Source organism: Ornithodoros turicata, unplaced genomic scaffold, assembly GCF_037126465.1.
Source record: "Ornithodoros turicata isolate Travis unplaced genomic scaffold, ASM3712646v1 Chromosome104, whole genome shotgun sequence".
Taxonomy (NCBI): Eukaryota; Metazoa; Arthropoda; class Arachnida; order Ixodida; family Argasidae; genus Ornithodoros; species Ornithodoros turicata.
In genome coordinates this window covers 91336-119149 of record NW_026999293.1, presented here as the reverse complement: position 1 = coordinate 119149, position 27814 = coordinate 91336, and the positions used below count along the sequence as shown (strand labels likewise).

The following is a 27814-nucleotide window of genomic DNA, read 5'->3' as shown; positions in this document are numbered from 1 at the left end:
TTAGAGTACGATTGAAGGAATAGATTTACACCACTAAGTGCAAGAAGCACGTAAATCATAAATAGTCGCTTAACTGGTAGGGTAGTATAGTATAGAAGTATGACATAGTTTACTATTGTTGTGTGATGACAGTCAAAGTTAGCACCGGTATGTTATGTGCGCAGAAGGTAGATAAGCTGCCTGTTTTGCTGTGTGCGCGTCTTTTGTTGGCTGTGCTTCACTCATGCTGCTGCCGGGTCGAGCGCTCGGTATGAGCAGAATAAAAGTATGCTATGCTGCTACTCACCCTCTCGTGGTTTAGACAGCAATTGGCGACGAGCTGTACGTACGATCCACCATCTCCGGAAAGAATTCTCACGGCAGTACAGTAACAATTTCGAGGGATATGGCAACACGCATTGCTCAAGTAGGTTCCCTGTAGTCTTTTGATGAGTCTACTAGTGACTGACAGCGTATGAAGAAAAAGTTCAGTCCTATTTGAATGTCAACCGCATTGAGGATGACAACAAGGTCGACGCCGTCGTTAGTATTATCGGTCCAAAAACATACGCACTTTTGAAGTCTCTCACAAGCCCGGACGCTCTTTGTAAAAAGAAGTTTAAAGAGATACTGCAGTTACTGCGGGAGCACTACACCCCGAAGCCTTCTGTCATTGGTGAACGAGCGAAATTCCACAGACGTACTCAGCTAGACGGCGAAAGCATTAAAGATTTTGCTGCAGCGTTACGGAAGCTTGCTGAAACTTGTAATTTCGGCGCATTTTTGGACGAGTCCCTGAGGGACAGGTTTGTTTGTTGGGCTACAGCGTGTGGAAATTCAAAAGGTCTTATTTACGAAAGACAAGAACCTAACATTTCAGAAGGCAATTGATAAGGCGCAAGCATTAGAAAGCGCGGCCCGTAATGCCACAGCTACGCATGCCAAAGAAGATAGTACGGAAGGACTGCTTCAGATGAAGGAATCTAATCTAACGGTCTTCAAGGTGCGCATCCACCAAACACGCATCGCAAGCGTGCCCGTTCTTATCGGCAGTCTGTTTCCATTGTAAGAAGAAAGGCCATATCTCACGAGCTTGTAGGTTGAGAACGAGTACTAGCCCACCATAGCTTCTAGTACGCTTCTATTAATGACAAAGTAGCTTCGAGTGTCACTTAGAAGGAGCCTTTACTGTTCACTTGGAGGCAAAAGCAAAGTGGGGCTCTGTCAATGGAAATGACATGGGAATCTTCACTGTTCACTGACTGACATGACGCGCTTAAATCTACATGTGTGCTGCGCTGTGTATTGTGTCGTCCTTTGTTTGTTTCCCGGCACGTTTTTTTTTAATCGCTTTCAACGTATAAATCTACATACTCCTCGTTGTCATTATTGATGAAATATTTTGTTCAGTGCTAACATACTGCTCCAGGATCGTCTGGGACGAACAACAATCGTGGATAAGCACCCGGAACAGAACAACCTCAAGGAACAGGACACAGACACCATGCACAAGCAAGTGTGACAAACGAGGCTTCATCTTCAAAAAACAGTGAGTTCTATGTAGCCGTGTGACGTCTCCTGCGGATATAATTAAATGTTGCAACATGCGTTCTAATTTTTGAAAGCGAGTTTTCAAAACCCCAATGAAGCCTTACTACATGTACCCTTGAAAGGAAAGCTATCAGGATTGGGTTTCTTTGTGTGAATGTATAAGGGAAAAGATCTGCATCAACAGTAAGGTGTGCATGCTAACGTGTTCTCAAGTGTTTTAGTTTTTATACTCTGCGTAAAAACGTCCGCATAACCGACAGAAAAGAACCTCAATTCTCTGAAAAGAATTTGAAGAACTGTCCACATAGGGCAAGGCAGGTGGTATTGTCTCGGCAACACCACCTTCATGGAAGACCTTGACGGCTCTCGTGTAGATGTTTGCCAAGCTGTCTTCCCCAATAGCCACCAGTCTCAGTGTTCTTGTATTCCTAAATTAGTACTACACAATCCACAGTACCTCTCCAAGCACACACGGTCGCAAGCTCATGAAAATATTTTTTTTTATTTAAACACGCATTACGAGCTAAACAGTAGACAACAGACATGATATGTGATTATGGAACCAGCAGATGAGGTGGATAGCATCCGGGGGAATGTAACGGAATGTTTTTCGTTTCCCTTACTGCCTCCGTTTCAGTTTCCTTTACAACTAGGGATGGGCCAACGGAATCCTCGAATCCTAGGCAGGGATTTGGGGAACCGAATTCCAATGGCAAGAAACAGAGTATTGAATTTTTTGAATCCGCCAACCGCGTTTGCTTTTCTTTTTTCACATCAGGAGTGTGCCGCAAATCCTGATTGGCCAGTGGATGTTTTCTTGTTTGTCTGTTTATATTGCTTCACACTGAAACAGTTTAGGCAAGAACTCCTGCGTTACAAGTACAAAATTTACGCAGGTTTACTTATGCGATATGCGATTTATTTATTAGTATTATTATTTATGAGTATGCGATATATTTTTTTCCCTGAAAGTCAACTATTATTGAATTAGCTAAAATTAAGAATCCTGAAACACGCGTTACAACATCCATCCCTGAGTTTCGATATTCAAACGATTCAAAACCGCAGCGACCTGGGAGTAACCTGACCCGAGCGGGGAGTAAAAAGTCGAGAGAAAAAGTTTGATCCGCTGATGCTGGGAGTAACCTGAAAGAATTTGTGGTGGTCCCTCCGTCTCGGGGTTACTCTTCGACTAGCAACATGCTTCTTTCTTAAGAAACAATCTCTACAGAGTACCCCTCTCTCGTATGTCGTCTGTCCTGACTGGGAACCCTCGAAGATGACCTCTCTGAAGACCCCTGAATACATGCCCTCTGGGGACAAACAGTGAGTCGATTACATTTAATTGATACGCACATTTGTTTCAGCCTGCAGCAACTGTTCACTTCCGGAGCCAATGTTCTCTTACTCATAATTTACGTGGGACGATGACAGCCAACAGTTTACTCCCCACGAAGGAAGAGGCGAGAGATCCTTGTGTCCTTGAGTGATCATGTTCCAGCCCCTCGGATTCACAACCTGAAGAGATGCAGCTCTCACCAGAGTTCAGTGGTCAGATCGTGAAAGTGAAATCGGAGCCACCTGATTTTGCCTGCCTGCCAGAAGAGGGCCAGGTACAGCAACAGCAGTGCAACGAGCCTTTACCAGGAGGTGATGCTGATGGTAAAATCCTCGTACAAACTATACGTTGAAGATAGTAAGATCCTGTGGACATGCCGCTCAGACCACTGGCCACGATGGCTCAGTTGGTATCATAATTCACTTACTGGTCCCAAGGTTGCGGGTTCAAACCCGGGTGAGGACACCAGCAAATTGATGGCGGAGTACAAGTTGCTCAGACACGCATACACCCGTCGATCCATGAGGAACGTGTAACAAGGGCAAGGGATTTCTCATGGATCGAGGGATCAGTGGCCTCGTGGGGAAGGTCAGTCTACTCGAATGTGGTCTTGACCCCGTTACGCGTTGTTCGTGCATTGGCAGGGCGGTGCTGTTCCAGAGACAGTGTCGGCCCTTTCGTTAAAACCGGCATTCTATGCGGAACATTCCGGAGCAAAAATGGAGATAAGGTACGCTATACCGTTGGTTGGCTGTACACCGAAATAAATATTTCGAAATAAAATACCAAAGAATCGACGCTTAAAACTTCACCCTTTAGAATATTTTTTTTAGAATAAACCGCTTAAAAATACACGCTCTAAAAATAAAGGCAGTTAAAATAAATCATGGTTAGGTGTAGGAAGGTAATATTTCGTATGATAGTTTACGGGCGATACAATGTTCCCTTTTCCAGAACTTGCTATTGTGATGTTTCTTATTCGTGTTTGTATTGTTATCGATTACATTTCTTTGCATAAGAGCTACACAAAATATCCAGTCTTAAAGTGATGATGGCGATGCGCGTATGAACACCGGGCACTCACTCTTGACCCTTGAGCAAGCCGAGCTGTGGACTAGGCTAACGAGCTTCGGGAGGATGGCGGGAAGAGCATAGCCATGGCGGTGTTGTGGACAGATTGCGCGGCGACGGTCATCCACACTGGATGCTATTATATCATCTGTTATACGGAGCGGAATTTAAAATGGTGGCAATGTGAATTGAAGCCAGGAGACAACGCTTCGAATCGGAATCTCTACGGCTGCCTCAGCAGTTTTGTAGGGATTGCAGCACACATGCTCGTTTGATACGGTTGGCATAAGTAGGATTCAGGGCCTTTATAGAGAATTTCAGCTGCAAAGTAAAAAAACATCATTTCATCCGAAAACCCCAGCACCTACTCGGTAACGAGCGACGATTTGTCACCGAGAAGCACACTCAGGACATCGCTCCAAAATGCTCGTTTCCCCATCTAGCGGACCATATCAAGGAAAGAAATGTTAAGAAAGCATGCACACACACAGAAAAAAAAGGATAGACAGAGAGAGATAAAGCTGGCCAAGATGCACGACGCAAAAAATTTGCCAGCTGCCAAAGTAGACGGCATCGCCCCTCTAAGTTGGCAACACTGGCCACGGGTCACATACAGACAGACAACCTACTTCCAGTGGAGCGAGATCCTCGTTCACACTTCTTACCCGGGGTAGTCCCAAGCACGATGAGCACGCTACCTTCCGCGGGGGATGTAGAGCCGTCAGCTGTCCACCAATCAGGGACGGTGGATTTTAAAAGGTTTATTTCGAAGGTGTTTATTCTTCAAAGTTGGCGTAGTTTATTTAAGCAGGGTGGATTTTCTTATGGTTTGTATTGAAGAGTTTATTTTGCAAGTAGGGTTATTTTTGAGTGTTTTATTCTTACATGATCTATTTCGATGTCGTCCCAGTGGATAAGCCGCAGAGCGCCTGCAAGCAAAAAAAAAAAAATGTGTGTAAGCTGTGGCTAATACGCTGAGATTACGGTACATTCTGCAAGTCCTTCTCTGAAGTGTTGTGGAACAGGTGCCAATGAACAGAAGTGTTGTGACCATAGTAGGAACAAAAAGTTTTGCATTGCGTGCAGCAAAAAATAAGGAAAACAGTCACAGCTACCATTTACGATATTGTTCCTGCGGATAAAACAGGTTTATTCGCTTCCTTTTGAGCTTTCAGTGCTACGGTGAGAAAAAAATCAATTTATAGTGCTGTGCCTCTAATGGCATTTTTCGTGCCTAAATGAGGATTTTGAACCTAACACATTTTTTTTTCTAACAATCCGGGCTCTACTCATTATCGTAGTTGTCTTACGATATAAAGGTACAACTTTATTATTATTATTATTATTGTTATAATAGTAGTATGACAGATGTTTGTAAGGCAGCGCTCACACAGGCCAGCTCAGAGCTGGCGACAGTGAGTGGGGACCATCAACTTGGGTTAGTGGAGATCGGTCAGTGAGCAAAAACTTCAAAAGTTGGTTGTGCCAATCGACCAATCCGCAAGAGGAGCATTGCCACGTGACTCCCATTGGTGTGATGTGATTTCGTTTGTGCCAAACTATCGGGCATGGGTTCAACTCCTGCACATATAGCTGAGAGGTCATTTCTTTTTTTTTTTTTTCTGCTAAAGGCAAAGAAACATATCTGTATGCATTACCTTAAAGGGGTACTAAAATGCAGGGGCTAGTACGACTAGGAGCGAAGGCTTGCACATGTGAGCGTGGCTTAGGAAGATGTCATACATCTGGTTATCTCACCCCATATAGTCAGAGTATTTCTGGTTTTGTCGACCGACGTTTTTGAATGCAATATGCACGGACAGGTTACAACGGAGTGTGATTAGCTTCATTATGGAGATAAACCGTCGCATGAGATTTGCAATATGACTTACTTATTCCGTTTTTTTGTTTTACTGCAGGAGTGACATCTGGTACGTGTCACATTAAAGAAGAACGTCGAGAGGAATCTTCCAATGAACATCCAATCATAGAAGTGAAGACAGAGCCTTACAATGTTGCAATCATAACAGAGCTGGACCAGATGACACGCAACTGTGATTCAATACCTGAAGGTAAATACAAAGTGCTCAAGGGCATTTATAAACCCAGACCGTGACACATGGGCAGTCTTCAATGCACCGATGCACCGATCCAGATTGAGTGTGACAGTGCGTTCTGGGTATAAAATGATACGAGCGCAAACAATTGCTAGGACACCTTGTAATTCTGAAGATCAGCTTAAACTCTTAATGCTGTGGCTGAACGCACTAATACCAATACCGCTGTCACAAGGGCCGTCTTCAACGACCATCGAGATTGATGACCATTGAAGATGCAGGTAGGCCCCCCTAGCACGTAATGTGTCAACCTAACAGAAAACATTGAATCCAACACTCATTGAGAAGTTGACGCATCACCCGCTTGATGGCGCCACACGCATTTTCGATGGACGTTGGCCTCAGTGGAGACTGCCCGTGTGGCACGGTAATAAGATTAGACAGATTAGATTAGAGATAAATTTCAATTTAAAAAAATGCATTGTACGCATTAATTTCGGTACGCCGAGTGGGGCACCAAGTGCCTTCTTATTCTCAACGTATCTCTGAGACGTGGGGAGCTCCTGGACGATTGGAAGATAGCCAAGGTTGTTCCAGTTCCTAAAACAGTTGCAAACTAAACATTGCAAATTACCGGCCGACATCACTTCTGAGCACATGTAGTAAGGAATTAGAACATGTCGTATATAAGCATATTTCCAAATATCTGTAAGGTAAAAATTTCTTCTCTACCTGTCAACATGGCTTTCACCACTGCCTAAGCGCAGTGACACAGCTTGTGAACACAACCCATGATCTTGCTAAAGTTGTAGACGCTCGTTGACAAGTTGGCGTTACTTTTATTTGATAGTCTCTCACAGGACTTTTATTAAAGTTGAAGGAAATTATAAGAGATGAACTACTTTATACTTGGTTTTCCAATTACCTTTACAGTAGAAAACAATTTTCCCACACGAATAACGCCCACTCGTCCTTCGTAACAGTTACACCCGGTGTTCCCCCAGGGCTCGGTCCTGGGTCCTTTGTTGTTTTTAATTTTCATAAATGATGTTAGCGTGGGTATCGATATTAAAGTGAACTTTTTTGCAGATGACTGTGTATTTTATAAAGGGATCAGTGGCGGTGATGACTATGCAGGTTTAAATAATTGTTTGCAGAAAATAGCAGACTGTTGTGAGACTTAGCAGTTACCTCTTAACATAATGAAGTGTGTGGTCATGAGTGCCACTCGCAAAAGGAGACCGCTCACCTTCGAGTTTTGTATTAACTCAATGAATCTCTCGAGGGTCTCCGAATACAAATACCTGGGCGTTTCTCTAACATCAGACTTGCTCTGGAATATGCACATCCAATACATAACGAAGAAGGCTGACAAGAAATTATGGTTTCTAAAACGTCATTTTCGTGCATGCGCAGCTCATAGCGAGTTAACAGCTATCAGAACATTAGTCCGTCTTATTTTGGAATATAGTGATAATTTCTGGGACCCTTACACCAATGCGAATATATCCGACTTCTTGAATCCGTTCAAAGGAGAGCGTTACGTTTTATTTTCAAGTCGTACTGTTACTCACACCTCAGTTACCCCTCTTTCCGCAGGGTGTGACTTAATGCCGCTGGGAGAGCTAGAAAGACCCATCGGCTGCAGTTCCTTTTTTTTTTTCAATTACTCAGTGGTCAATTTCAAATTCATCATAAGTACTACATCACTCTGCATGTACCCAGATCAATGCGGCTAAGCCATCAGAGCACACTCAAAGCATTCCGGTGCAGGACTAACTGCTTTCAACACTCGTTCTTTCCTCGAACTGTCGAAGAACGAAATGAGTCTGAGTTCTACGCGTCTGAGTTCTTCGGGCAAAGAGGACGATGTCTGTGTGGCTGGTTTAGCAAGCAGCCATCACTGGTGTTCTGTCAACAAAGAATGTCCCGCCGTCTGCTCTTCGTTGGTCCCCATTCATTCTCAGGGGCATTCGCGAAGCATTTCTATATTTCGAGTGTTGATGAATTTACCGAATACTTCGGGCTTCCTACATTTGTGTATTCTCTCTGTCACCTTTCTGCAGAATGTAACACGTCGGCCATCTCTTTACATAGAGCAGAAATTTTTGTGCCAGCTTCTAGGGAATGCCACGTACTGCAAAGGAAAAAAAATACAAATATAGTGAACAAAATTAGGTATTTTTCAAAACGTTCAAGGGGTTAACTTTTAAATCGTGATTTCGGGCACAAGCGGGCACAGGGCAGGTTGAGTGGACCATCCTAGTTGCAAGCCGTACTTAACGTCTAACAGATTCTGAAACACCCACGTGGGTGAAAATATCCACCCTCTAATTTTAATATGCAATTCAGCCGAAACTACTGCGAGAGTGGCGAAAAAGAGAACTTATGTTCTATGTGCACACCAGTAACGAAATATGAACGATTTTTTCCAGTCTACTCGAAACGGTTGAGCTAGTACATGGTTGGCTAGTTTTCACTGGAATGGCTTAGCTGTGTCAAATGCGCATAATGGCCCGGAAGCCCTTCCTGCACATTCGGGGTCACATGATGGCGGAGATATAACTGTGCATATTTAAGCATAACCTAATTATACGACACTGAAACAAAAATTAACAAAAATATTCATACAGGAAAAGAAACAAAATGCTGTGACTGTTTCGAATTGAGCTTAGATTGTTCGGTGCGATAGTCCTACACTTCACTCCTTGGCAAATACCGGAGTGGTGTGAGTTGCTTTGAGCTCGTGGCCTCAGTCATACGCAATGGGGATTATTTGTGGAGTCGGAACGTGAACGGCCTGACAAAGCTTTGTGAATGTGGTGCCATCTAGTTTTTCATAGACCGAGAATCAGAGATGCTCCTTGTCTGGTATGCCGTCGTAATGTCCGATTTGTGAAATTTCAGACGCAAGAGGGAACACTGATACGCTCCATATTAAGGACAAGCCTAAAGGCACTTGTGATCAAGAATACAGTAGTCTAGAAATGTAGCCCACCTAGCAGTGCCTATCTAGCAAAACAATTGCTAGATACGCTAGCTAGCGTATTTAGCATCAACAAACAAGACCGCCCCCGTCCCCGCCCCATCCCGCTCTTGCGAATGTTAATTAGGGCTAAACCACGTGAGCGCCAGCCCACAGATACCGACCTCACTGTATCATCTGAGGAATTAACCACGTGGGCACCAGCCCACTTTCACGACTCTATCTGGTAAGCCATCCCTGCAACATGCCTTTCTTAATATTATAATTAGGTGCACGCCCTACTGTGTTGGAGTAAACCACGTCAGAGTGATACCGACCTCACTGTGTCATCTGAGGAATTAACCACGTGGGCACCAGCCCCCATATCGTAAGCCAGCCTCCAGCAAGTCCCTCGCACGCGCAACACGCGCTTCTTATTATAATTAGGTTGCATGCCTACTGTAGATTAGAAGGAACTACATAAAAAGCACAGTTGCAAGATCGTATTTTAATTATGACTGAACTACCCCCCAGTCCCACTACAGCAGCACCCCATCATCTCACGAAGGTTGAACCAGCCCACGAAGCTGTCGTTATACTTCTTAATAAGTTTACCTCCACCCTCTCGCAGATTTTAAACCTGACCAGTTGTGGCTGACCACGTGGGGGCACCAACCCCTTTGCTTGCCTGTAGGATGCACTCACTGAATGTCATCTTAATTGTGTAGTTCCATCAGAATGATATACCTCTTGTTTTAAACAAACTACGTTAACAATGAATAATTAGCTTAGTTATGAAATCAGAAATGTGCCATAACCGTTCATCCATCTAAGGATCTTAGTAAAATGAAATAATAATAAGATTACGAACATTAATTCTTTATGGATAGTTGCACAATTCTTACTCGATCCTGCAAAAGCGTATACGAAGAGGGGAGTCAAGTCCTGTAGGTCCCATAAACAAATACAGAGGAAGCGTGGACCTCCACGCGAAAGCTTGTACAAATTAAACTTAAACAAAAATCTTCAGTGTCGGCTTCTGTATTTTGTTTATTGGATCCCTGCAAGGATAAAACGATAGCTCGATTCGTACATGGCACAACATTGTTCAAATATTTTTTTTCTTATTACGTTTTAAAGTCGACAAGTAGGACACCTCGCTATCGTCTACCTAATGGAAATGGTTGATGAGCCAATCGACTCCTTCCGAAGTGCGAGGAGACAGTATATACTTAAACTTCAGAGCGCTAAGAGCGTAACCGGAAATAAAAAAAAAGCCTACAGCTCTGACCTTCGACAACCGATCGAAAAAAGAAAAATGCACCGGCCCCCCCCCCCGCCACAACATCGTTGCGAATTGCAAGGATATGGCATAGCTAGTATTGAGAAGTGATTATGGACAGGGTGCTAAGGGTGTGTAACCGACAAAAGGCTTACCGCTTCGAAATTCGACATCCGACGCATCATGGGGGAACATCATGATATTCATTGTAGAGATTTCATTAAACATGCTTGGACTTGCAGTCGACCAGGCTACCTCTCCCCATTAATCCGTTTTTGTGTACGACACGGATTAACTCTCGAGAAATGATAAGATCACTTTTCCGTATTCCATTAAGATGTTGTTGTGTTAGCGACGCTTTGCATATTAGACGACGGATGGCTGAAGGTCACGCTGTTTCCACTCAGACTGTGATATCTCTTCTGCTGATTTGCATGAGTACACGAGCAAGTCGAATAAACGCTCGAAGATACACGATGTTATTGCAATAGCAAGCATTTGCATATAAGACAACTCGTTGGATAAAGGTCGTACCTTTTTACTCTAGCCGGTGTCGCCTTTGCAACTCGAAAACAGGAAAAATAATTACTATGCGATACATGTTGCGCCGCAGGAAAAAGAAGAAGAAAAAAAGACGCAGTATACTAATGACAGCCACCTCCATGCTGACTGCTTTGACTTCTGAACAGAGCGAGCCAGCCCGGGTAAAGCCGTAATTACCTCTCAAGGATAAACGATAATATCACTTTCCTCATCACGTCTTTGGGGCGAGACGGTCGACGCTGCACTCTCATAGGCAAACGAAGCGACTTCTATATAAGACGGTTCGTCCGCAACGCTTTCCGGACTGAGCTGGAATGTCAAGTGAATGCCACTTGATTGTTTTCAGGTGGATTCACTTGACATTCCAGCTCAGGTTTTTCCGTGCGGGTGTTTGACTGGAAAAGCAGACTAAGGTGAGTACATGCTTTTTTATCTTCTCTTGTTATAAGTTCTTCCCCTGTGAGCGTGCAAGGTCACAGCCATTTATGGAATGCATGTAGGTGAAAGAAAAAAAGAAAAGAGGTTCATTCCTTCCCGCTGCCGACATGCAATCTTTGTGATTTTAAAGTGCACCTTCTTAGATCATCGCAGTAGATGAAATGAAAAAATAAACGATTGCAAACAGTACAACATTATTTTTTTATTTAGGACATTGCATTGCGTTGTATGTTTTGGAGGACATTGCTAATTTACAAGTCGGCTTCACCTAACTTCTACGTGCGTTGCGGGAAGTCAACGTTAGGAAATGCTCAGTCTTGCTGGATTGCTTGTTTCTTTGCATTTCAATTCAGCGGAACGGTGTTTTTTTAAATTGTTTGACTTTGGTTCTTCATAAAACATATTTTCCAGTTCATCGTCTTTGTTGTAACTACTCCGACGAGGTTGAAGGGTCATCTCACATTTTGGGCTTGTAAGATCGACTTCTTCTAAGCATTTTTTTTTAGCTTCTCTTTTTCATTTCATGTTCGGGTAACAACAGAACACTTCACCTGCACGTCAATGGCAAACAGGTCAGAAAGAAAGGAATGTGTCTACCTTCATTTGTGAGATGTAGCTAGTCTTCACCCAACTCCTACGTGCATTGGGGGAAAGCCTACTTTAGGAAATGTTCAGTCTTGTTACTGCATGTTTCTTTGCATTTAAACTTAGCGAAACGGTGTTTTTTTTTATTGTTTGATTTTGCTTTGACATAAAACATATTTTCCAGTTCATCTTCCTTCTTTTGCTGTAACTACTCCGAAGAGGTTGAAGGGAAGAGTTTGACATCTTCCTTGACAACAAGGCAAAAATGTGTGCTATACAATGGAGAAGAGGTGGAAAAATTTTTTTTTCAAGTTAATCCACTCGGGATTCCAGATGAAGATTTTTTTTCTCCGTGAGAGTGTTTGACTGGAAAGACAGACTGTGGTAAGTACATGGATTTGCCCTCCTCTTTTGCAATACATATACTATATATAATGCTTTTCTATGAACATGCAAGTCATTTATGGAAATGCAAATATGAGGAACGACAAGGTTTCATGCCTCTCGCTTTCAGTGGCGACATGCAGGTCTTCGTGATTTAAGGAATGCTTTCCTAGCCCATCACAGGAAGTGAAAACGTTTGCAAACAGTTACATTTTTTTTTTATTTAGATACAAGGACAGTGAGATCACAGCCCTTTTAGATAGTGAGATTCCATAGCCAGAGTGATGTCGACCAATTGTTCTGCCAAGAGAGTAAATGTTGCCTGGGCAGCGGCGAAGTTTTAACTCACGTTCTAAGCACAAACAGCATACATCTGAGCATTCGTTATCGTAATAGGTCCTTGTAAGATTGGCTGTCTCTAAGCATTTTTGCAGCTGGCGTGTTTCGTTTCGTGTTAGGGGTAACACCAGAACGCTTCGGTTTACCGTTTTCACTCCAACTGCGTACCACAAGCAAGTCAGAAGGGCACGAATGTACATAAACATATTTTTCCAGTTCAGCTTCTTTGCTGCAATTGCCCTGATGAAGCTGAAGGGAAGAGGATGGAAGCTTCGTTAGCTCGATGATCACCACAACAAGCAAAAACGTGTGCCACACAACGGAGAGAGAACACACAAACATCTATCCATGTCTGTTCACTCACAATGAAATGAGAGGGCTTAGTACAAATGTACATTTTTATTTCCCTGATACATGAGCGGTGATTTTTTTTTTATGCTCCATTGTGCACCAGTCGATGTTTGAAGAGGTCAAGTGTTAGCTTGCTGATGTAGCCTGTTAAGTAGTGCCAACCTTCAGACTCGGCTTGTTCCATGAAACATAGACTCTCGGCAGCAAGATGCATAGCGTCAACCTCGTCAGCATATGTCAAAATTTCGTCCACGTGACGTGACCATTCAGCAAGTAAGGCAAAAGGTGATTCCGAGGCAAACGTACAGGCGGTGTGAACTCTGGCATACATTGTTTTTGCAGTTTTCCAAGTAACCCTGTCAGGAGGTTGATCTGGCAGCGCTTGAAACAACACCATATCCGTCACAATTTTAAAAGCTTCCACGAGCGAAGTTTTGCCTACTTGTGTTAACCCACATTCCAATATCTCTTTGTAGGAGACGTGTTTGAGACGACACACAGGCTGCATCCGAAATTCGTGTGTGTAACCTCTTCTCCATCTGCCACACACATCTCTACCTAGCACAGGCTGCTCTTCATCTGCGTCTGATGATGACAACCATGCGCCATCAAGCCGAGGATCAACCTCAGGCCATGTTGTGTCATCGGCGGCTGACTTGTCTTGACTGGTCATTACAAACCAAGGTAATTTTCTGCAATCCACTTCTTGTCCAGACTGCCAGTGAACTGAACCAAGTACTGAAGCTTCCCATTTCTAACTCGTCGTTTTATGATCTTCTCTACTTTTGGAACCTCTCTCACTCGTACAATTTCACTCTCATAAAACCCACCAATGATGTCTTCATTTTTAAGATCACGTAATAGGTACGTGTTAGGATACCCTAACTTGATCGCTCTCACCACGAAGAGTTCTGACGTAAATGACCCTAAATAACGTTTTATTAGCTGATGTCTGTATTTTGCTATTCGCACTACGTCTCCAACGCTGTAGCGCGGCTTTTTTGGTGGTCCAACCGGGCTGGGGTACAGTCTCTCTCGGAAAATGTGCTCGTTTTCTTTCTTTACGTCCACTGGTCTGGCAGAAAGCGATCTGTGTACGCGATTGTTGTAAGCTTTCACTACTTGAGGTAAAATGTTCACATATCGCTTGTGACCCTGGAATGTGAAGATACGGTACAGTGTGGTCACAATTGTTCGCTGACATCGCTCGGCGATACTGGCCTTCATAGGAGAATTTGTATGGATGAGCCGGATCCCCCTTGCTTTCAGAAACTGTTGTACCACCTTGTTGTAAATTCTGTTCCACGATCTGTGTGCAAAGCTTGGGTGTCCCAATTCTTTTAAAGGCAAGTTTAAAAGCTCGAATAACCTCGGGAGATCGTTTATTACGAATAGGTACAATGGCAAGAAGCCGAGAGAAAGCATCTATACAAAAGAGCAAATAGCGAAAACCATCGTTCTGGTTCTTTAGACTTTGCAAATCCTTTAGGTCAGCCTGGAATAGTTCACGAAGTCCAAGTGCAATGGTTTTTCGAAACTTCGTGGGTCGCTTGTATTCCTTATGCAAACTGTACACATCACTTGTCTCCAGAAATTTAGTGACTTTGTCCTTCTTTTCGCCTATGGCTCGAGCAAGTCTCTGCACTCCACCAAAGCTGCCGACATGTTGCGGGTCATAGTAAGCTGCCATTAGTACTTCTTCCTACTGCAAACTCTAAGAGCATCGAGTGATAGATAAGCGTTGATTGTAGCTGAAACGTCTCCTCTCATCCAGGGAGGTTGCCTGTTGTGAAGTTCGTACTTCAAAAGCTCAACAATAGATGAGTGTGGCACCACCTTTCCGTGACAGATAACTCTTCCGTACTCGTCGTAAGCCAGAACCGTTGTCATCAGCTGAAGCATAGCTAATACCTTTTTATGATGTCTTGGAGGGAAGTGTGACAGTATTTTTTCTTCTTCGAAGTAGCCTCTCTCCTCGGATTTCAGTACGGTGTCCATGTGAGCTGTCGTGCGCGCTTCGCGGCTCGTGTGAGCGGTGGTGACGCACGTCGAGGTGTGGAAGCTTCACTTACGGAATGAGGTGAAGGAGTGGCCAGAGTTTTCTCTGCTGTATGTTTTTGAAGACGAGATGGGTGCACAATAAGTGCTGGTAAGTTTAGCTTGACCAATAGCGGCAAAATCCGATCAAAATAGGGTGGTCTTTGAACATTTCTTGCTTTCGTCACGAGATAGTATACGAGGTCAATTATATTAGTATTGTCTACTCGCTCACCGTCGACAATTATCTGAAATGTTTTCCTATCCCATGAGATCGTTGGTTCCAGAAGACGTAATAGGTTTTCTGATCTGATTTTATAGCCACTGCTCATGAAATCAACGACAGTATTACTTTTTTCCTCGGTCTGTGTTTCCTCTTCTCTCGCTGTTGTTGAACCCAGTGTAGGTGTGCTCTCACTCACAGTGGGATGTAGCAAGGAGTGAAGATATTGGATTATCTCTTTTGCTTTGATATCGTCTGGTTCATCTTTCTTCAATATCTGTGGGATGGGGGTTTCCCGGTAAGGCACAAGCTCGTATTTCTGCATCGACTACACTCCGATTGCTTTTGCTATCGCCCTTCCACCTAAAGTCGAGAGGAGACCCAGCAAAGGTGGCAAAAGGAACTGTAGAAAACCACCAGATTGTTGCAATACCTTTCGAACTTTCTTCACTCCTGTAGTGTCTCGTTTTGCCAAAAAGCGGATAGGTGTTGCATAAGGTTGCAACTGATTTCTCACTCTTGGAGCTACCTTAATGTTTCCTTTACAAAGATTCATACAAATCTCTCGAATAGCAGTTAGTTGCTCTCTCGTAGCATGTTCCAGGAGAAAATAACGTTGCTCCGGCAACTTTGCATCAGCAAGCAACTGAAGGAAATGAATATTCTTCTTGACACGTTTCATGTTTTATATACTATTTGTCGCTGGTCGTCTGGAAATATATTAGTCCACACCCTAAATTGGTCTGAACAGTTTTGGGATAGGTCAATTACAAGGTATGAATATGGTTTCTTGCAAGCATCTTTATATATACTTGGCAGTAGTTCACTTTTCTTTCGACCAAACAGTTGTCGTGAAAGTATTTGCATTTGGTCCGCAGTGCGGGCGGAACGACATAAAATTAAGGCACTGCTGTTAAACTGAATGCATCTATACAGAGGATCATTAATAAATAAATATTGTGTTATGAAAATAGCTGAACAGTTGAGGTGGTGACAGCCAGCTACATAAAAATTGCAGATTTCTTTGAGCCTTTGTTTGTCGGCTAAGCAATCATCAAATATAATTAAAGAATTTCTTACAGTATCAAGATTAGTAGGAATATCCTGACTGAAGGTTACCTCTGGAAAATTATCAAAGATTGGTTGTTTGTACAAGTATATGTACAATATATGATCAAATGGTTTGTCGAAGACAGCAGCTCTATGTTTAATTAGACGTGTAACAAGTGTCGTCTTTCCACTCTGGCTTTGACCTGATATGGTCATTGAGACCGGAGTGGTAAACCTATAAGGTCCAACCTCAGCCATCTTTTGCAAACGAATGAAGCATGCTATGAAATCACAACATTACATAAAGGAAGGTTACAGCAAAGACGAGCCTGTACATCACTCTCAGATGGCTAAACTGAAATACAGACCTTCAAGGTTGTAGACATTCAAGGTTGCGCACAGCCGTGTTAGTTATCAGACCAGGAGCATTCCATAATGGAAGGTTACAACAAAAGCAAAGACAAGTCTGTGCTCTAAGCTTGCCCAAAGTCGAAGTACACACGTTCAAGGTTGTAGACATTCAAGGTTGTGCACGTAGGTATGTTGGTTACCAGACCAATGAAGTTAGATAGGACACGCTGAAACATGTCTTCACGTATAACGTTGCAAGGATGTAGACGTTCAAGGCTGTGCACACATGTTAGGGAGCTGCATGCAATCGCTATATAAGAGCGGACATAGAGAGTGGTTCTTCATTCAGAACGTCAGACTGAGGAGGTGTGTTACATATTCCTGTGGAAGATGTAAGAGTTTACAAATCTATTCTTCTCTTTCAGTTCATTCTATACAGCAAGAGGAGAAAGCAAATTGTCATCATAACAGCGAAGCCTCCATAACACAAGTAAGCTATGTCATCCGTCATGGAAAAGTTGGATAAACTGAAAAAATGTGGTGACGGTGAAATTCAGAAAATGAGCAACATACCCAAAAACGAAAAGTTCGAAGTGCTGGACATTCAGAAAATTGACACTATGTATGGCGAGGCCGTATACGTGGAGCTCCGCATGGAAAACGACAAGCCAGTGAAAGTGTATCTACCTGGACGCTTCAAAAAATTGTCGGAGGAAGAGCTAGAGGAAATGCGACTGCTTCCAAATCTCAAAATGGAGAAGAAAGAACGGTTTACCAAAGATGGTAAAAAAGTCATTTCGCCAGATATTATCTTCACCAATTCGAAGAGAAAGTGATGAGATATGGTGACGTGTCACTTATGCTCCCAGCACGAACGGCAGTATTATGCAACAGCATTAGGTCTTCAGATTCACTTGGCAAATGTTCACAATCTTCAAGCCCCCTGCATTCCTTTTTGTGAGACTTTGTGCACACTGCGAAACTATACTAATCGGTTCGAGCTACATTTACACGACAGGGACGTTAGCGGACATGATGTTACAACCTTTTTTCACGAGTACAGACAGTACATTGCTGATGTCTTACGACACTTTGGTTTCCCACTGCGCTATTTTGTATTGCTTAAAGTGGAACTTGGTCGTCACACGCCAGACGATGAGTTACAGCTCGAAATTAGTTTCGTGCCTTCCAAAGTAGTGACAGTATGGTCAGAGGCAGATGTAGAACCTTCTATCACTCAAGTGACTGCTGAAATAGCACAAAATTTGGAAAACCTCGAAGTAGAAGGTTCAGGTTTTTTTCTCTTTCGCATTCATGCCTGTATCATGAACATTGGACGTTTGATGCCTCAACTGATTGGATGTGCCCAGTTTGAGTTACCGCAAGAATTGAAGCATAAGTTTCGTTCTCTGTTGTGTGTGGACTTTGGTTTGCATGAAGATGAGCAGAACATGTGTTTTGCCTTCTCTGTAATAGCTGCACTGCATCCTGCTACTGGTTATCGCAGGCGTAGGGCATCTTCGTACAGACCATATATTTCTGAGTATGTTTTTCCGAAAACATTCCCGGTAGCTTTCCCAAAAGAGGTTGAAGCATTCGAAAAAAATAATGGTATCAGTATCAATGTGTACGCCTACGAAAGGGAAGACAAATCTCTGTACCCCATCAAGGTTGTCGATGACGAGCGTGAGAAACATGTGGATCTGTTGCTAATCGACTCTCATTTTCTGCTTATCACAAATTTTAATGGATTATTTCAACCTAGCGGACGGTTTCATTGCAAGAGGTGTATGATGGGCTTCTCATCAGACAGAATCCTCAGTGATCATTTAAAGATGTGTTTGCATCAGAAGGTTGCTAAGACAATTTACCCTAAGAAGGGAGAGACGGTAGCATTTGCCGGGGAACATCTCATGTCGGAAGTCCCTTTCTACTGTGTATATGATTTTGAAAGTGTTTTGTCACCTTGTTTGGAGGAAACAAACGTGTATGAGGATCACTGTCCTTCCTCATTTTGCCTTTTGGTTATACGTGCATCCGACTCACACGTGTTGCAAAAGCATCTTTTCCGTGGTCCTAATTGTGTCACAGTATTTATGGAGCTGCTGCGGAAATTGCATGACGAAATTTTAGGATGGATACATGCTTTTGCACCTCTAGAAATGACTGAAGAGAATGAGCGTCAACATACAGCAGCCACTCATTGTAATATCTGCAAAGAATCCTTTGCTAAAAGACAAAAAGTTCGAGACCATGACCATGTAAGCGGAGAATTTCGACAAACACTATGTCAGACGTGTAACCTGAAACTGAGAGTGCCACCCAAGATTCCAATCATTGCACATAATGCTAACTATGACATGAGTTTTCTCCTGTCTCATTTACATCTGCTTAAGAAGTCAGACATCAACGTGATTGCCACCAGCTGTCAAAAATTTAAAGCAATTGACATCGGCTCTTATCGATTCTTGGACAGTTTGAGTTTTCTGAACGCAAGCCTTGAAACACTGGTGAAAAATCTACGTGATAAAGGTGAATCCAACTTTCAATGCCTTCGCCAGTTTTTTCCAAATGAGGAACACTTTCAGCTGGTTGTTCGTAAGGGGGTCTTCTGTTATAACTTTGTCACCAGTTTTGAAGCCTATGATGAGCCTTCGCTACCACCTCGAGATAAGTTCTTTAACATTTTGAATGGAACCGAAGTAAGTGAACAAGACTACAACCACGCGCAGAATGTGTATGAAAAATTTCGGCTCAAGAGTCTTGGAGAGTATTCGGACTTATACCTTCTGACAGACACACTGCTTTTAGCAGATGTGTTTCAGAACTTTCGAAAGTGGACACTCGATGTGCACAAGATTGAACCGTTTCATTTTGTATCCCTTCCAGGATTAAGCATGTCTTGTGCACTAAAAATGAGTCAGGTAGAACTAGAACTAATTAACGACCCCAACGCGTACCTGCTCATCGAGAATGGCTTACGAGGAGGTGTCACACAGTGCTCCCTGAGAAAAGCAACTGCGAATGTGCCAGGAACAGAACAGTTTGATCCCGAAAAAGAAAAAAAAATTTAACTACATTGATGTAAATGGCCTGTATGGAGCAGTCATGAGAGAACCATTGCCTTACGGAGGATTTGAGTGGCTCACTGAGGAGGAAATTGTTAACTTGGATATAGCTCAGATACGAGATGATAGCCCTGTGGGTTACTTTCTTGAGGTAGACCTAGTGTATGACCGAGCAACTCATGAACGCCACAGAGATCTTCCCGTTGCCCCTGAAAAAATGTCCGTTCGTTATGAGCTATTGTCAGACTATCAGAAGGCGCTCATGAAGAAGTTCAATCTTCCACAGAAAGCTACCGAAGCAAAACTGTTGCTAACATTATTTGATAAAGAGAGGTACTTTCTCCACTATCGCAATTTGCAACTGTATCTGCAATTGGGGTTGCGTCTCACTAAAGTTCACAGGGTTCTCAAGTTCAATCAAAAGCCCTTTCTGCGATCCTATGTCGACTTCAATCACGAACTTCGGAAGCGAGCTACAAACGCATTTGAGAAACAGCAATCAAAGCTAATGATTAATAGTGTATATGGCAGGACATGTATGCAAGTCAGGAAATTCGTAAATTGTCGCCTCACAGTAACAGATGAGCAAGTGTTGAAGCTTCTACGTAAACCAAACTTGAAACAGTTCCGCCCTCTGAGCTCTCACGTCATCTTGTTCCAATTTAGTCAGTCTGTTCTTCGCATGAAGCAACCGCTGTACCTGGGCTTCACAATATTGGAATTGTCTAAGCTGAAGATGTTTGATTTTTATCATAACCATCTTCTCCGTGTAGCCCCTGATACACGACTGCTATACATGGACACTGATTCTTACATTGTGATGCTGAGTGACGATAAAGTACTCCACGAACTAGCTGACGAGCATCTAGACAACTCTGGATATGACCCTGATCACCCACTCTATTCGACAAAAAACAGGATGGTACTAGGAAAGTTTAAAAATGAGCTTCCTCGTGATCACATTCTTGGCTTCTGTTGTCTGAAGCCAAAGCTGTACGCCCTCGATCTGTGCAGCAAAAAGCAGTACAATCGCGCTAAGGGTGTTAAACAATGTGAAGCACAAAAACTCCACTTCTCTATGTATACGAATGCTCTCGAGCAGGGCACAATGCATAAAGTTAAACAGAACCTCATTGTGCACAAGGACAATGTCAACAAAAGTGTGTCAGTGACAAAAATAGCCCTCAATCCACTGGATACGAAACGCTTCATTTGTGATGATGGAATTGACACGCTACCTTTTGGCTATGGTTGAATTTTTTTAATGTGTACGGATTGGTCTCTCTAATGAAGCGATGGTGTTGGGGTGTGCACCGTCACGAGGTTTCATTACAGAGTTGGCATACGGGAGTAGGAGGGAACTCATCTGTTATCACCCCCGCAACAGATGTTGCCCTTCTATTCCTGGTCCCACAGAAAAAAATTGTAATAAAGATGTTACATCCATATAGCTATGGTTTGTCATATATTAGAACAATGTCATGTTAGAACCATGAACTAAAGCTATTGCATTATTCCACATCTATGGTTGTCAGTGTGGGATTACTTACAACTGTGAGTTAGGAGCTAGAGGATATTTGTTAGCCACGAGTGATGACTAAGCTGAGACCTGGTTTGATGAATTTCATGTCTTCCTGAAGTAATGTGTAGCTCTTGATGTGAGTGAAAGAGAGACAGTTTGCTTTCCCATATTGCTGCATGCATTTGAGATGGAAATAACAACTGACTTTGTCTGCAAGTCACTGTTTGTAAATGGACCATCTCAGACGAATTTGATTATATGTGCGTGAAATAACCTGTTTTCTAAGAATTTGATTATAAGAGTATGTGATAACCAGTTTCTAATAGCATGTATGTAATCTATAACAACGTCTTTGTTTGCAAGTCAGTGTTTGCAAATAGCCTGTCTCAGATGAGAGTCACTGTTTGTAAATGATCCGTGTCAGAAAATTTTTGATTATACAGTCAAACTTCTTTACAACGAAACTCAGGGGACAGCAAAAAAAATTCGCAGTAAAGGTATTTTCGTTAAAAAGGATGTCCATTATTGGACCTATAGGGCTCCAGCAGGACCGAAAAAAATTGCTGTAGTGGTATTTTCATTAAAAAGGTGTTCGCTATAAAGGAGTTTGACTGTATGTGTATGAATAACCAGTTTCTAATAGCATGTATGTAATCATCAACAATGTCTTTGTTTGCAAGTCACTGTTTGTAAATAGCCTATCTCAGATGAGATTTTTTTTTATTACCAATGATTCATTATATAGTGTGCAAATTAAGTTGACAAATAAAGCTCTTTTCCTGCAAACTGAAATTTTATTGAATGCTCATAGTACACTACAGCATGACATATCCTCTGTTTTTCTTGGGAAATTTTTTCGAACAAGTGTTTCTATCAATCTGTCATTGTGTCTGAAGTTGGTTGGTGAAAACTTCTGAGTGCACTCTTGAAGAGAGAAACCACAGGCTAGAAGACTACCTACATACAAGCAGTACAGTCCACATGTAGCAGATCCATATCCCTGAAGTCGTTTTGCATTGTAGTGAAAGGAAGATGTTGGGTGAATAAACTGGTAAATTTCTTTGCAAACTGGTCGTATGCCGTAGCTGTCGAAATAAGAAATGCTGTTGTTCTTAGAGATGTAACATAAGGTCCAGTGTTCTCCAGGAGAGGATCTAGGAGCTGTGTTTACAACATACAGCCCTGGTTCAGCTTTTTGACTTGCAATTTCATTGCATGCAAATGTTCCACGAAACAGTGGTCTTGTGCAGTGATTTCGAGCAAAGGCTGCATAAAATTCCCATTCCTCCATTTTTTTTTTCTATACGAATTTGACTCGTCTGTCTTTGTTGATTTCTAGCACACGAGGTGTTTCTGAAACAAAGAGAACTGTAACAGCCTCTGTAAGATTTCCACCAAATGTTAGGGTGAGACGAACATTGGCTTGTACCACTGGACTCAGCGACTGCACTTCCACATCTGGAGTGAGATGGTAGTAGAGCATAAACGTTTCTTTCTCATATGCAGCCGGAGCTAGAGGTATGTCTTTCGCTTCAGCTTGTGAAGCAAATTCCTATATCCTTTAGAGTAGATCGATCGTTGAAAGTCAAAGTCATCTGTGTACTGTTGTCCACCAACATCAAGCACAGCTCTCTTAAGCTTGAAATTTTCAAGTTTAAATGGATTCCTTTGTCTGTTACCCTGGTAGGCTTCACTTCTAAACCATCAATACTGTCAGCTTTGAGGGAACTCGTTCACTGTAAAGGTCATCGAAAATCACTTGAGATTGATTTGGAGCAATTGTCCTGTACTTAATCTCTAATCCTCGAAGGAGGTATGATGCTGGAGTTGTCTGAAGTCTTCGTTCGATGCCCGACGAGTACACTGGAGAAACCTGCACACGTCGCAGGTACAACACAATTCGTGAAAACTCTATAGTGTGTTTTTCAGTCTCGCTGGCAGGTGCAAGAAGTCGAAAATCATCTGTGTTCTGACGAAGGACACTCTTATGTCGACTCCATTGAGAAGAAACTTTTCCTGTTGACATATATCACTGAAGATAGGGGAATAAAGATCGCAGAGTGCCGAACCTTTGGTCCGTTTGTAGCGGTGCAAAAATTCCTTTTGCCTCAACAGGAGCGGCAAAATTTTCAGATTCTCCCACTGGATCTGGTTCGTAGAGCATTGCAGAGAGGGTGTGAGTTTGAGTAACATTATTAGCATTTGTTATTATGTCCAAGTATGAACGATATGCATAATTTTCGAAGTTAGAAACCAGTGTCGAATTAAGGTAGACGTGGACATGATGAAAGAGCGAGGATGCAAATGCTTGCACAGGTATCACACTATCTGGTGTCACTGTACTGCCAACTGTACTTGATGCTGTATCTCCATTTTTTCGTACAATTTTGCATTGAATGTGTAGAAAACTAGACTGCAAGTCAAAGAATCCACCTCCCGAGACCTGGAACATTATATTCGATTACACCACTTGCTGTAGGGGCAGAAACTGGAAAAAACTCCACATATTCTGACTTCTCCAAGGAAAAGTTTGTTGGAGGAAGAGAAAACAGTTCCAATTGGTTTGTGGTGCAGAGGCAGGAATTCTTATGTACTATTGCGATGCTAGACATTTTCTGTAGTAAAAAAATCGACCTTTCTTCGCTTCTTCAGGGATTTTACTGACCGACCCACCCTCTTACGTTTGCTTTTATTGTTGACAGATTGTTTTCTTTTCCTTCCTTTTCCTCTGAGCCTCTGAAGCAACTCGTCACGTGTTGAATGGATTGTACGACCAACTCCTTTCCTTAGAGCTTCTCTAAACGTTGATCCCTGCTTAACTTCTTCTGCTATGTGTCGTCCAGTGTCGAGGAGCTTTCGACCCACGTAGGGAGCTACCTTCTTCGTTAGTATAGGTATAAACTGCTGCACTAAATCAGAGAAATAACCAGATCCGACTTGATAAAGAGGAGCTGAATAATGTGGCAGTGGTTGATCACGTTTGCCCGTACCAAAATGTGCTATGCAACAGGGTGCCTGTGTTATATACATTTTCGAAAATGCAGTGTCACTCCAACACGTCCTGAGCCGGCAATGAATGGAATGAAATCACCTATCTCGTTTGCCAGTTCGATTTGAATGGTGGTCAGTTCTTTTGCTATCACATATTTATAGTAAAGATTAGTGAAAGAATATGAAATCACTTCATTCCGACTCTGCACTCTGAAAGGGAGTAAACGGAGAAGAGGTGCCGTGATATCACCGACAGCTTCATTCTCGATGATGTCACTGTAAATAAAGATATAATTTTGTGCTGGAAAAAGACAGACATCCCGCTGGGCTACAGCAAAACTTGAGAAGGTTGTCCTTTTTCCGAATCCAAGCATCAGAGCCAAATATGGATGAAATGTGACATAACCCTCGCTACGACCTTCCAGCTGACAAACTCCATTGTATGGATTATAAAACAAAACACGTGCACTTTCTGGTAGCCCTAGCTTTGTTCGGTATGCATGATTTATTGCATCAACTAGGTCCTTTCCCGACTCGTAATACCCTTCTGGAATTTCATATTTTGTTGTACGTGAGCGGTACGTGATTAAAGTAATTTTTTCTTCTGTATCCTCTTGATACTTCAATACTTTTACTGGTTGACCTTCATCCACTTCCGAACATCCAATAATCTTTTCAGGAAAACCAAGCTTGGCAGAGAGAGCTAGGCTCAACTCAAGTCCGGTATTGAGTGGCAGTTGTAGCTCATAATGTCCAGTGACACGTAGAATCCTTGCTTGGCTTTTTAAATGTTTCGTTAGGAATTGTCGAATTGGTAAGATAATGTTTTCTCCTGCGCGAAACTTAATTTGCTCTGTTGTGAGTGTAGGAGCAAAGAGACTAGTTTCAGATATAGCGTTAACAGTGTCCGTGACGTTCTTAATTGCAAACGGGACATTCACCTCTGTCAGGGCAACTTCCCACTTCCCATCTAAGTGCACGGGATGAGCAAGTTTAACTCTGAACTTACTCATCGTGTTATTAGGAAATACATCGGTGGAAGCGTTTGAGAGTAAATTGATGTAGAACTGGTCTGCCATTTTTATTGTTCTGACTAATCTCCGTTTGCATGCACCGTTTTTATAAGACTGAGGCGTGTGCCCAGTCTTAGTTATTTACATAGTAGGTGTGCATGCAACTAATAAGAAGCGCGTGTTGCGCGTGCGAGGGACTTGCTGGAGGCTGGCTTACGATATGGGGGCTGGTGCCCACGTGGTTAATTCCTCAGATGACACAGTGAGGTCGGTATCACTCTGACGTGGTTTACTCCAACACAGTAGGGCGTGCACCTAATTATAATATTAAGAAAGGCATGTTGCAGGGATGGCTTACCAGATAGAGTCGTGAAAGTGGGCTGGTGCCCACGTGGTTAATTCCTCAGATGATACAGTGAGGTCGGTATCTGTGGGCTGGCGCTCACGTGGTTTAGCCCTAATTAACATTCGCAAGAGCGGGATGGGGCGGGGACGGGGGGCGGTCTTGTTTGTTGATGCTAAATACGCTAGCTAGCGTATCTAGCAATTGTTTTGCTAGATAGGCACTGCTAGGTGGGCTACATTTCTAGACTACTGAATACTCTAGTTGCGCTTCTTCAGGTGCACAGTTCAACACAACAGCAGTTGAACTGCAGCCCGACGGCACTGCACTATTCACTATGAATGACCAACCCGCTGAGCGACATCGAGACCAGAGCAAGCCACGTGCACTCGCATGCATGTCGAATGCCAGCCTCGAATGCCACATGTTTGCAGAGTGTCACAATGAGTCTGAAAAGTGTTCCACTCCTCCTCCGACGGATATACAGATGGGAGAGAAGGGTTCTGGGTGCAACATCTATCCCTCTGCATTCTCGTGGTCACGAAGTGACGACAACCATGTGGCGAAGCATACTGAGAAGAGGCCATACAAGTGCGATGTCTGCCCTGCGGAGTTCAGTCAGGGCGGGCACCAACGGCAGCACAAGCGAGCCCACACGGGCGAGAAGCCATACAAGTGCGATGTCTGCCCTGCGGAGTTCAGTCAGGGCGGGCACCTACGGCGGCACAAGCGAGCACACACGGGAGAGAAGCCATACAAGTGCGATATCTGCCCTGCGGAGTTCAGTCAGGGCGGGCACCTACGGCGGCACAAGCGAGCACACACGGGAGAGAAGCCATACAAGTGCGATGTCTGCCCTGCAGAGTTCAGTCAGGGCGGGCACCTACGGCAGCACAAGCGAGCACACACGGGAGAAAAGCCACACAAGTGCGATGTCTGCCCTGCGGAATTCAGTCAGGGCGCGAACCTACGGCAGCACAAGCGAGCACACACGGGAGAGAAGCCATACAAGTGCGATGTCTGCTCTGCGGAGTTCAGTTGGGGCGAAACCTACGGCAGCACAAGCGAGCACACACGGGAGAGAAGCCATACAAGTGCGATGTCTGCCCTGCGGAGTTCAGTCATAGCGGGAACCTACGGCGGCACAAGCGAGCACACACGGGAGAGAAGCCATACAAGTGCGATGTCTGCCCTGCGGAGTTCAGTCAGGGCGGGCACCTACGGCAGCACAAGCGAGCACACACTGAAGAGAAGCCATACAAGTGTGATGTCTGCCCTGCGGAGTTCAGTTGGGGCGGAAACCTACGGCGGCATAAGAGAGCACACACGGGCGAGAAGCCATACAAGTGCCACCTCTGCCACGCAGAGTTCAGCCGCAGCGGGCCCCTACAGCAGCACAAGCGGGCACACACGGGGGAGAAGCCATACAAGTGTGACGTTTGCCACGCAAAGTTTAGTTACAACGGGAATCTACAGCAGCACAAGCGGACACACACGGCTGAGCAGCCATAAAATTGCAACCTCTGTCCTGCAGTGTTCATCCACAACCCAAACTTGCGGTGTGAAACATGTGCAGTCCCTGTCGTGTAGAATATCACAAGCAGACAGCCTGCAGTGAGAAACCACAAAGGAGCGTTCTCTGTTCTGCAAAGCTGAGGCACAGCACAAACCTGCAGTGAAACAAGAAGACCGACATGGATGTGAAGCCATACACGTGCAACCTCTGTGCTGTAGAGCACGAACGCACAAAGTTAGAGAAGCCGCTGCTAGAGCTAGTTCAGCCAGAGCATGAACCTGTGACCTAACATGCAGCCACGACACACTTGGGATGGTGACCATACAAGTGCTTAGAGGCCGCGTATACTTTAAAGTGCACCAGTCCTGGGCTGTCGCATGTCCTTGATGCAGACATCTGAAGGAGCACATGCTAATGCACAGATAGGCGAACGCTATTCCGATGCGATCTGTATTCCGCCGTAGTTTACTTGTGTTTCACATTTATGAAACTCTCACTCACGAACAGGCAGAGGGTAAAAAGAGGTGGTGACACATGTGAAACGTAAACAAACAAACAAACAAACAAACAAACAAACAACAAAGTGACAGCCATACAATGGCTCTGAACTGCTAACCAGTGTTTACTTCCATGAAAAACATGCATTGCATTGCTTCCGTTTTGCCTCTGTGTTCCTTTCTTTATTCCTTTCCTCTGTTTATGATGAATGCTTCGTTTACGCCCTGCATCTCCTCACCTGATGACATAAACGAATAAGTCAACCCAAAGAAATAAAAGAATATTTCTACAAGACGTCACGACTTGTAAGATTAATTC

General features: G+C 43.5%; 1 protein-coding gene and 1 pseudogene across 7 annotated transcripts; both read left to right on the top strand.

The window, feature by feature from the left end:
* Nucleotides 1–160: 160 nt before the first annotated feature.
* LOC135371361 (zinc finger protein 287-like) lies at nt 161–27076 on the top strand (annotated as a pseudogene).
* On the top strand, nt 10631–21672 carry LOC135371359 (uncharacterized). 7 transcript variants are annotated; one of them, XM_064605429.1, is made up of 5 exons: nt 10631–11200; nt 11767–11797; nt 11995–12194; nt 13361–13568; nt 16971–21672. In XM_064605429.1, the coding sequence occupies exon 5, from the start codon at nt 17388–17390 to the stop codon at nt 19617–19619; it is 2232 nt and encodes a 743-aa protein (XP_064461499.1). In that variant the 5' UTR covers nt 10631–11200; nt 11767–11797; nt 11995–12194; nt 13361–13568; nt 16971–17387; the 3' UTR covers nt 19620–21672. The 7 variants fall into 7 exon arrangements, with proteins under 7 accessions (XP_064461499.1, XP_064461498.1, XP_064461497.1 ...); XM_064605428.1 differs by lacking the exon at nt 11767–11797; XM_064605427.1 differs by having other exon boundaries at nt 11767–12194.
* Nucleotides 27077–27814: the final 738 nt, after the last annotated feature.

Excerpts from the sequence above, each read along its gene's own strand:
- LOC135371359 (XM_064605428.1), top strand. The coding sequence starts at position 17,388 with ATGGTGACGTGTCACTTATGCTCCCAGCACGAACGGCAGTATTATGCA.